This window comes from Panthera pardus, unplaced genomic scaffold (assembly GCF_024362965.1).
Source record: "Panthera pardus isolate Hobbes unplaced genomic scaffold, ASM2436296v1 HiC_scaffold_1, whole genome shotgun sequence".
Taxonomy (NCBI): Eukaryota; Metazoa; Chordata; class Mammalia; order Carnivora; family Felidae; genus Panthera; species Panthera pardus.
The window spans coordinates 6,154,955-6,166,859 of NW_026526654.1; the positions used below are offsets into that span (position 1 = coordinate 6,154,955).

Genomic DNA, 11,905 nt, shown 5'->3' on the forward strand with positions numbered 1-11,905 from the left:
GTTATCAAAAATCTCCCAACAAATAAGAGTCCTGGACCAGATGACTTCCCTGGGGAATTCTACCAGATCATTACATTAGAGTTAATACCTATCCTTCCAAAGCTGTTCCAAAAAAATAGACAGGGAAGGAAAACTTCCAGACTCATTCTATGAAGCCAGAATTACTTTGGTTCCCAAACCAGACAGAGGACCAGAACAAAAGAGAACTGCAGGCCAATATCCCTGATGAGTATGGATGCAAAAATTCTCAAGAAGATACTAGCCAATAGATTTTAACAGCACATAAAAAGAATTATTCACCATGATCAAGTGGGATGCATTCCCGGGCTGCAAGGCTGGTTCAATATTCGCAAATCAATTTGATACATCACTTTAATAAAAGAAGACAATAACTATATGACCCTGTTGATAGATGCAGAAAAACCATTTGACAAAATACAGCATTGTTTCCTCATAAAAGCCCTCAGGAAAGCCGGAATAGAAGGAACATACTTATGCATCATAAAGGCCATTTATGAAAAGTCCACAGATGGGGACTAATCCTCAATGGGGAAAAAATGAGAGCTTTCCCCCTGAGATCAGGAACACTAAAGGGATGTTCACTCTCACCACTGTTGTTTAACATACGTTGGAAGGCATAGCATCAGCAATCAGCAAAATGAAATAAAAGCATCCAAATTGGCAAAGAAGAAGTCAAACTTTCACTTTTTGCAGATGACAAGATACTCGACATAGAAAAGCTGACAGACTTCACCAAAAGTCTGCTAGAACTGATACATGAATTCAGCAAAGTCGCAGGATACAAAATCAATGTACAGAAATCGGTTGCATGTTTCTACACCAATAATGAATCAACAGAAAGAGAAATAAAGGAACTGATCCCATTTACAATTGCATCAAGAACCATAAAATACCTAGGAATAAACCTAAAGAAAGATTTAAAAGATCTGTATACTGAACACTACAGAAAGCTTATGAAGGGAATTGAAGAAGACACAGAAAAATGGAACAATATTCCACGCTCATGGATTGGAAGAGTAAATATTGTTAAAATGTCAATACTCCCCAAAACAATCTACACATTGAATGCAATCGCCATCAAAATTGCACCAGCATTCTTCTCAAAGCTAGCACAAGCAATTCTAAAATTTGTATGGAACCACAAAAGACCCTGAATAGCCAAAGTAATATTGAAGAAGACCAAAGCAGGAGGCATCACAATCCCAGATGTTAGCCTCTACTACAAAGCTGTAATCATCAAGACAGTATGGTATTGGCACAAAACAGACAATAGACCAATGGAATAGAATACAGACTCCAGAAATGGACCCACAAAAGTATGGCCAACCATCTTTGACAAAGCAGTAAAGAGTATCCAATGTAAGAAAGACAGTCTCTTTAACAAATGGTGCTGGGAGAACTGGACAGCAACATGCAGAAGGATGAAACTAGACCACTTTCTTACACCATTCACAAAAACAAACTCCAAATGGATAAAGTACTGGAATGTGAGACAGGAAACCATCAAAATCCTAGAGGAGAAAGCAGGGAAAAACCTCTCTAATCTCAGCTGCAGCAATTTCTTACTTGACACATCCTCAAAGGCAAGGGAATTAAAAGCAAAAATGAACTATTGGGACCTCATGAAGATAAAAATCTTCTGCACTGCAAAGGAAACAATCAACAAAACTAAATGGCAACCAATGGAACGGGAAAATATATTTGCAAATGACATATCGGACAAAGGGCTAGTAACCAAAATGTATAAAGAGCTCACCAAACTCCACACCCGAAAAACAAATAATCCAGTGAAGAAATGGGCAGAAAACATGAATAGACACTTCTCTAAAGAAGACATTCAGATGGCCAACAGGCACATGAAAAGATGCTCAACGTCGCTGCTCATCAGGGAAATACAAATCAAAACCACACTCAGATATCACCTCACGCCAGTCAGAGTGGCTAAAATGAACAAAACAGGAGACTACAGATGCTAGAGAGGATGTGGAGAATTGGGAACCCTCACTCTTGCAAACTGGTGCTGCCGCTCTGTGGAGGTTCCTCAAAAAATTAAAAATAGACCCACCCTATGACCCAGCAATAGCATTGCTAGGAATTTACCCAAGAGAACAGGAGTACTGATGCATAGGGGCACTTGTACCCCAATGTTTATAGCAGCACTGTCAACAATAGCCAAATTATGGAAAGAGCCTAAACATCCATCAACTGATGAATGGATAAAGAAATTGTGGTTTATATACACAATGGAATACTACGTGGCAATAAGAAAGAATGAAATATAGCCTTTTGTAACAACGTGCATGGAACTGAATAGTGTTATGCTAAGTGAAATAAGTCATACAGAGAAGGACAGATTCCATATGTTTTCACTCCTATGTGGATCCTGAGAAACTTAACACAAGACCATGGGGGAGGGGAAGAAAAAAAATGGTTAGAGAGGGAGGGAGCCCAATCATAAGAGACTCTTAAAAACAGAATAAACAGGGTTGATGGGGGGTGGGAGGGAGGGGAAAGTGGGTGATGGGCATTGAGGAGGGCACCTGTTGGGATGAGCACTGGGTGTTGTATGGAAACCAATTTGACAATAAATTTCATAATAAAAAAATAAAAAAAATAATTAAAATATAAAAAAAAATTAAAAAAATATATATGCAATGGAATATTACTCAGCCATCAAAAGTAATGAAATCTTGCCATTTGCAATGATGAAGATGGATCTATAGTGTATTATGCTATGTGAAACTAGTCAGTCAGAGAAAGACACATCTTTTCACTTGTTTGTTTTGGCTTTCTGTACATCTTCTTTGGAACAATGTTTAGTCATTTCTTATTCCCATTGCATTATTTGTTTTTGGGTATTGAATTTTTTAATTTATATGTATCTTATTACTTTGTCCCCAAGTTTTTATTTACTTTTCAGTTAGTCAATATACAGTGTAATATTAGCTTCCAGTGTACACTTTAGTGATTTGATACTTCCATACAACACTCAGTGCTTATCATAACAAGGGAACTTCTTTATCCCCATCACCACTATAATATATCCCCCCACCCCTTCCCCTCTGATAACCATTGGTTTGCACTCTATAGTTAAGAGTCTGTTTCTTGGTTTGCCTCTCCCTTTTTTCCACCTATGATTTTTTTTTTTCAAATTCCACATGTGAGTGAAATCATATGGTATTTTTTTCTCTGACTTATTTTGCATAAGTTGTTTTTTATGTATCATGTAAGGTAAGAGTCCACTTATATTATTTTAAACGTGGATATCCAGTTTTCCTGGTACCATTAAGAAAAGAAACTATCCCTTCCCCATTGTGTAATTATGTGTTTTGTGTTCTTATGAAAAATAGCTGATCGTATACGCTTGGGTTTATTTATTGGATCTCTATCCTTTTTTATGGTCTGTTTTATTTCCCTTGTTTTAATGTTTGTATCATCCTGTTTAGATGACTACATTTTTAAAATATAATTTGACATCAAGAAGCATGATGCCTCTGAGTGACTGTGTGGATCCGTTGGTTGAGGGTCTACTTCTTGATTTTGGCTCAGGTCATGATCCCAAGGTCATGGGATTGAACCCTGTGTTGGGCTCAGCACGAGCATGGAGCCTCTTTGGGACTCTCTCCCTCTCTCCCTTTGCCCTCTCCCCCACTCATCATCTTTCTCTCTGTAAAATAAGACAATTAAAATAAAAAAAAATAAGCACAATACCTCTAAATCTGTACCTCTTTCTCAAGAGAGCATTGACTATCCAGGATCTTTTGTGGTTCCATAAAAATTCTAGATGATTTTTCCATTGTGTAAACTGTAATTGGAAATTTGGTAGAAATTGCATTATCTATGGAGCACATTGGATAGTATGGATGTGTTAACTCTATTAATTAATCCAAACTATGAGCATGAGACACCATTCCATGTATTTATCTCCTCTTCAATTTCTTTCAGTTAATGTTCCACAGGTCTCAGTGTACAGGCCTTTCAAGTCTTCAGTTAAATATATTCTTAAGTATTTATTCTATTAAGGTTGACCTCTTGATTTCCTTTTTGGGTAGATCACTACTAGTATAAAGGAATGCAACAGTTTTTGTAATTTCATTTTGTAATCTGAAACAACTACTGAATTTGGTTAGAACTAACAGTTGTTTTTTTTTTAAGAGTATTTAAGATTCTCTACACATAGAAAAATGTCATTTGCATCAGAGATAATTTTATATCTCCTTTTCTGATTTGGATGTCTTTGGCCTCTTTTTTTTTTTTTATCTGATTGCTCTTTTGAGTACTTTAACAAGATGTTATATATAAGTGGTGAGAATAAATGTCCTTCCAGTGTTCAAAATTTAAGACAAAAAACTTTTAGCTTTTCTCCATTGATTACGATGTTAGTTGTTGGTTTTCCATAAATTGTCTTCATTGTGCTAAGGAAATTTTTATATCTATTTTGTAGAGAATTTTTATCATGAATAGACCGTGAACTTTGCCAAATGCCTTTTCTGCATTTAATCAAATAATCATATGCTTTTTACTTTTATTACCTTAGTGTGGTTTATCTCGTTGTTTGTTTTGTAGATAGTAAATCAACCTTACATCCCAAGGATAAATCGTTGGTTTATAATATTTTTGTTGGTTGTTGAATTTAGTTTTTTTTTTTAGAATTTTATTGAGAAGTTTTCCATCTGTGATGCATATATATATATGTATATACAAAGTTTCCATCGTTATACATATTGGCCTGTAGTTTTCTCTTCCTGTGGTGTCATTATTTTTGTTTGTTTGTTTGTTTGTTTGTATTAAACTTACCCTGGCTGTATAAATGATTTTGAAAGTGTTCCTTTTACTTCTATGCTTTCAAAGAGTTTAAAAGGATTTGTATCAATTTTTCTATGAATGTTGGTAAACTTCAGCTGCAAGGCCAAGTGTACTTGTTGTGATGAGTACTGGGTGTTTTTTTTTATTTTATTATTTTATATTTTTAACTTTTATTTAGTTTGAGAGACACTGAGAGACAGAGCATGAATGGGGGAGGAGCAGATAGGGAGACACAATCCAAAGCAGGCTCCAGGCTCTGAGCTTTTAGCACAGAGCCCAATGCGGGACTTGAACCCACAAACTGAGATCATGACCTGAGTGGCAGTCAGACGCTCAGGCAACTGAGCCACCCAGGCGCCCTGAGCACTGAGTGTTTTATTTAAGTGTGGCATTGGTTGGGCTGGGCATGGGGGGTTATATGCAAGTGATGAATCCCTGGGTTGTACTCCTGGAACCAAAACTATAGTGTATTTTAACTAACCTGAGTTTAAATAAATAAATTTTAAAAGAGGGTTGATTCACTATAATTGTATACTTGAAACTAAAATTACACTGTATTGTTAACTAACTGGAATTTAAATAAAACTAAATAAAGAAACAAGAACAACATGATATTAAAAAGAGGCACTTTGATGAATTGAAGAGATTCTAAGAATATAACCCCATGCATATAACTCATCTTTCATTTCAAAGCTACGAATACACACAGGAAATTATGGTCTCTTCAACCTGTGTTGGTAAAACTAAATATACACATAACAAAAGATAATAAAGGACAAGTATTTCACATCATCTATAAAAATCATTTCAAAATGGATTAAAGACTTGAACAAAAGACAAGCTTAAAAGTTAAACAAAGTTTACAGTACTTCGTTACCGCAAGCAAACCTTATAAGTAACGCTAATGTGAGTCTTTATGTGAAATAAGAGTACTAATTAGTAATAGGAAAAAATTTTAAAGTATAACTTCATTGGTAAAAATAATATACCAAAGTTCAGAATAATCTATTATAAAGATGGCGAGTTAATCATCAGCTAGTATGAAGGCTAAAATTCTAAAATAGTAAGAAATAATTATAGCTACAAAATTTGCTAAGGAATACAAAGATAAAAAGATGTAAATTGTGGGGCACCTGGGTGGCTCAGTCGGTTGAGTGTCCGACTTCAGCTCAGGTCATGAACTTGCGGTCCATGATTTTGAACCCCGTGTCAGCCTCTGTGCTGACAGCTCAGAACCTGTAGCCTGTTTCAGATTCTGTGTCTTCCTCTCTCTCTGACCCTCTCCCATTCATGCTCTGTCTCTCTCTGTCTCAAAAATAAATAAACGTTAAAGAATTAAAAAAAATTAAAAAAGATGTAAATTGTGACATCAAAAGCATAAGAAATTTGAGAGAAAGATAAAAGTGTACAGCTTTAGAATGCGTTAAAACTTCAGTTGAAATGAATTTGAAATAGATTATTTATATAAAAGTGTCTTTTGTAAGCCTTAAAGTAATTGCAAAGCAGGACATATAAATGATACAAAAAATTAAAAAGAGAAAGGAATCTAAGCATACCACTAAAAAAAAAAAAATCAAATCACACCCCCCCAAACAGAATAACTACCAACCAGTGTGAAAACAATTAACAAAATACATTTAAATGTAAATGAGCTAAATTCTCCAAACCAAAGTGTAGAGTGGCTGAACAGATAGGAAAAAAAGAGACAGATTTATTTATAAGTTGTCTATAAGAGACTCACCTCAGATATAAGGACACAAAAACTTTCAGGGTAAAAAAAAATGTTTCATGCAAATGGAAAGTAAAGAAAACTGGGAAAACTATATTTATATAAGACAAAACAGACTAAAACAAACACTGTACAAAGAGTCAAAGGACATTACAAATGATAAATGATAAATCCTAAATCATAAAAGTGATTAATCCAACAAGAGAATAAAACACTGTAAAAATATGCATCTAACACAGGGTCACTTAAATATATAAAGCAAATATTAACAGACCTAAAGTGAGAAGTAAACAATAATACAATTATGTCAAGGATCCCTAATAACTTTCATCGATTTTTAGATCATCCACACAGAAAAGCAATGAGGAAACATTAGCCTTAAATAACACATTAGATCAGATAGACTTCACAGATATATACAGAACAATTCATTCAAAAACAACATAAACATTTTTTTCTCAAGTGCATGTGGAATATTTTTCAGGAGAAACCATATGTTAGGACACAAAACAAGGCTTACAAAATTTAAGAAGATTGAAATCATATCAGGCATTGTTTATGACCACATGGTATGAAACTGAAAATCAATTACAAAAAGAAACTAGAAAATCCACATGTATGTGGAGATGAAACAATATCCTACTGAAAAAAAAAACAATGGATCAAAGAAGAATTAAAAAAAAGATATTGAAATTGTAGGGACAAATGACATGGAAATACAATATACAAAAATATATGGATCCATCATAATCCAGTGGCATTTATTCCAGAGATTAAAAGATGGTTAATCTTACTCTTCCAAAAATTTATAAACATGATGAAACCACATTTAAAAAATGCAGGATAAAAATCACACAATAACCTCAATAGCTGTAGAGAAAGCATTTGACAAAATTCAACATCCATTTATGATAAATCTCAACAAAGTGGATATAAAGGAAATTTATCTTGACATAATAGAGGTTAAACATGTCAAGCCCACAGTTAGCATCATACTCAAGGATGGAAAGCTAAAATCTTTCCTCTAAGATCAGGAACCAGACAAAGAAGCTCACTCTTATTACTTTTATTCAACATAGTGTTGTAAGTCTGAGCCTGAGTGACTAGGCAAGAAGAAATGAAAGTTGTCCAAGTTTGAAAGGAAGAAGTAAAACTGTCTTTATTTGCAGACAGCATGATATATATACAAAAACTTAAAGACTTAACTAAAAAATCTGTTAGAATTAATAAATTCATAAAGTTACAGGATACAAAATCAAGACACAAAAATGCGTTTCATTTCTACAGACTAATAACAAAGGGAATGGAAAATTCCATTTATAATTGCATCAAAAAGAATAAAATACCAAGGAACACCTTTAAACAAATAGTTGAAAGATCTGTACACGGAAAACCCTATGATGGTGATGAAAGAAATTGAAGAAGAAACAAATAAATGAAAAGAGATATGATGCTCACGGATTGGAAAAATTAATATTGTTAAAATCTCCATAATACCTAAAGGATATATTAAATGCAATTCCTATTAAAATTCCAATGTAAAAATTCATAGAAATTAAACAAAAACATCCTAAATATTGTATGGAACCACAAAATACCCTGAAGAGCCAAAGGAATCTTGAGAAAGAAGGATAAATCTGAACACATGATCCTTCCTGATTTCAAACTATATGACAGTTGCAGTTATCCAAACAGTATGTATTAGCATAAAAACAGACACACCATTCAGTGGAATGGAATGGAGAGCCTAGAAATATATCCGTGCATACATGGTAAAATATTTTATGACGCAGGAGCCATCAATATAACATGGACAAATGATAGTCTATTCAATTAATGATGTTAGGAAATCTGGACAGTCACATGCAAAAAAATGAAACTAGACCACTGTTTTGCAGCACTATATACAAAAATTAAGTCAACATGCATTAAAGATTTTAATGTAAGACCAGAAATCATACAATTTTCAGAGATAAAAAAAATAGGCAGTATGATCCTTGCTATTGGAATTGGTGATAGTTTTTTCGTTTTTCCTTTTTTTTTTTTTTGACACCAAAAGCAAAATTGAATATGTAGGCCTACATCAAACTAATAAGCTTCTTCACAACAAAAGAACACATCCACAAAATGAAAAGGCAACCAAATATGGCAGAAAATGTTTGCAAATTATATTTTCAATAAACGGATAACATCTAAAACATATAAAGGACTCATACAAAATTATAGCCACCACCACCACCACTACCACCACACAACAACAGCAAAACCCATGCAATCTGTTTTAAAGAAGGGAAGAAGATCTGAATAGACACTATGTCAAAGAAGACATATGGATGACCAACAGGTACATGAAAAGGTGTTCAGAATCACTAATCATTATGGAATTAAAATATATATATACTCCAAAATATCACCTCACTCACGTTAGAATGCATAATAAAATACAAGAATTAGCAAGTAACCCTGCTTATACCCCAAAGCCCCTAATTCCAATTGGAATGGTCCATTCCACTTAGGTAAACACTATTCAGCTTACTGTCCTCACACACCTTGTCTCCATACTTCCAGTGTTGCTCTGCTCCAAATGATTCCCACTAATTTCACTCTTCTAAAAGTCTATGTCTCATTTTATTACTATTTGTAAATACCTAGGTCACAAAATGGCAAAAATTGGGCTATAAAGTGAATCCAGAAAGGAGGTGCCATTGGAACATTTCTCTCCTGCTTGGTAAACCACCTGAACTTTGCTCCTAGTGTTCCTTTTGTGCGGCATCATGTCCTTGAGCAAGATCCATGGTCCCAGCCCTCTATAGTCATATGAACGTAACATCTGGTCACCATTCGACACTGAGCTCTAGGGTCTCTTTTAAGCCTCTTTGTTTGACTGAACTCATATGTCATAGGTGAAACTGGTGCTTGCTTATGAACTGTACCCTCTCTACATGCACCTTAAAACAATTTATGTATTTATTTATTACAAATATTTGCACAAACCACACCTATGGATCATATCTTTAGGGAGAGTAGACATTTGTTATTTATATGTTAAATTCACTTAGCTTTAGTTATTATTTTTATTATAATATAGAATAAAATGTGTTGTTGAATAAATGAAGGATTGAATGTTTGATGATCTTCCTCTGCTTGTTTCTATAAAATGCTAGATACTTCAGATCTCAGCTTCAATACTACATTTTGCTGGAAAAATTCCCTAAGCCCTCCTACTTGGGGTTAATATTTTTCCCACAGTACCTTTTTTAACACAATGTAACAATGATTTCAGAGAGGTAACAAGATGTTTTGAGGTTTGGAACCTAAAGACTAGAATTTCCCTAGTTAATTGCAGGCTGACAAATGTATTGTTGCAGTAGTGATAGCCATATTAACATGAGCATGATATCTAAGACTTGTCACTTACACTGCCACCATGCACCAAGGACAACTTTTTATAATAGCCAAAAGTCTTATATTTTATGTTTTATTCTTAAGTAATTTAAAATTTACAGAAAAGTTGTATGAATAATAACAATAGTACAATTAATATTCATATACCTTTTGCCTAGATTCTCTTAATTTTGTACATCATTTGCTTTATCACCTCTTTCTATCTCTTTCTGTCATCAGTTGCACACTTTATGATCTTCATTTCTAATATATTATTACATATTTCTTAAGAATATGAATAGTCTTCTACAGGATCTCAGTGGAAACTTCAGAAAAATGTAACATGGATATAATCCAAATGTACAAAATCTTTTGAATGCAGAAGTGTAAAAATGAAGAGCTTTCTGGTACAGGGAAACAATTTCACTGAAAGGGATGAATGGGTGATGACACATCATGGTATCAGAATTTGAGGTAAAACATTGGCATAGTATCCTACAGTTTTAATTTGTAGAGTGCAGAAAAAACAGTACAAATATTTCCTACTTTATAGTTTCCTGACAGATCCTACATTCATTTTTTTTTAGTGCCCTTGTGACATCCTTATTCCTAAGACTATAAATTAAAGGGTTTAGAACAGGAATGAGTATGGTATAAAAGACAGATACAATCATGTCATTCTCAGGGGTGTGGTAGGAATTGGGGAGCATGTAGGTGTAGACATCAGTCCCATAGAAGAGGATTACCAGGGTCATGTGGGAGGAACAAGTGGCAAAGTCCTTCTTCCACCCCTCTGCTGACTTCATCCTGTGGATGGTGAAGAGGATGAAAGAATAGGAGCTTGAAATGACTGTCACAGGGATGAGGAGCATGAGAACACAACATAAGTACATGAGTGTCTCATAGAGGGAAGTATCTGAGCAGGAAAGCTTCATTACAGCAGGGACTTCACAGAAGAAATGATGGATCTCTCGGGATCTGCAGAAGGGGAAGGTCATGGTGATGGGTGTGAGCATAAATCCATCCAGAGATCCAAGAAACCAGGAGGAAGAGACCAGGAGGAGACACACTCTATGGTTCATGAGGATAGGATAACAGAGTGGATGGCAGATGGCCACATAGCGGTCATAGGCCATGGCAGCTAGAAGGAAAACTTCTGAACCTGCTAGTGTCAAGTAGAGAAACATCTGCATCCCACATTCAGGGGCTGAGATCTTATTAACACCCATGACCTGGTCCAAGAGCATCTTGGGCACAGTGACAGAAATGTACATCATATCCATGAGAGACACCTGGGTGATAAAATAGTACATGGGGTTGTCAAAGTGGGCATCATGGCATATCACAAGGATCAGGATAATGTTTCCAGTCAAGGCCATCAGGAAATCCATAAAAATTACCGCACAAAGGAGAGTTGGGTGCTTGGATTGACTGAAAAGTCCCACTAGGTCAAAATCTGATCGTCCAGTATGCTTGGCCACCCAAGTGTTCTTCTCCATTGGATTTCACCTGCATCATCACCAAGGAGAACTATGGAGTTAACAGATCACTGATGGGATATGACCACCTGAAATAAGTGTGCAGTGAGCGTGTGTGTGTGTGTGTGTGTGTGTGTGTGTGTATGTTTACACATGCCAACTCAGTAAACTAATAAGGGGAAGTTCCAAGGACTAGTGTATTTCAGGATTTTAAATTACCAGTAATTGAATAAATTTACTAAAAATCCAAGGATTCACAACTGTGTGTCAAAAATATTGGTACTTTTTAAATTCCACTGGTGGTATGCATTTGTCCAAAGAAACCAAAAACACTGTATGATCCCCTATGTTAATTTTTATTTCCAATTTTCATTTGACTTTATTTTTTAAAGTTTTTTTTTTTAAAATTCCTTTTAGGGGCGCCTGGGTGGCGCAGTCGGTTAAGCGTCCGACTTCAGCCAGGTCACGATCTCACGGTCCGTGAGTT

General features: G+C 35.0%; 1 protein-coding gene across 1 annotated transcript; it reads right to left on the reverse strand.

Annotated features, from left to right (window-relative positions):
- Positions 1-9,706: 9,706 nt before the first annotated feature.
- LOC109257139 (olfactory receptor 2T29-like) lies at positions 9,707-11,439 on the reverse strand. Its single transcript, XM_019433103.2, has 2 exons — positions 10,512-11,439; positions 9,707-9,780 (listed from the first exon to the last, which is right to left on the reverse strand). The coding sequence occupies exons 1-2, from the start codon at positions 11,437-11,439 to the stop codon at positions 9,707-9,709; spliced, it is 1,002 nt and encodes a 333-aa protein (XP_019288648.2).
- Positions 11,440-11,905: the final 466 nt, after the last annotated feature.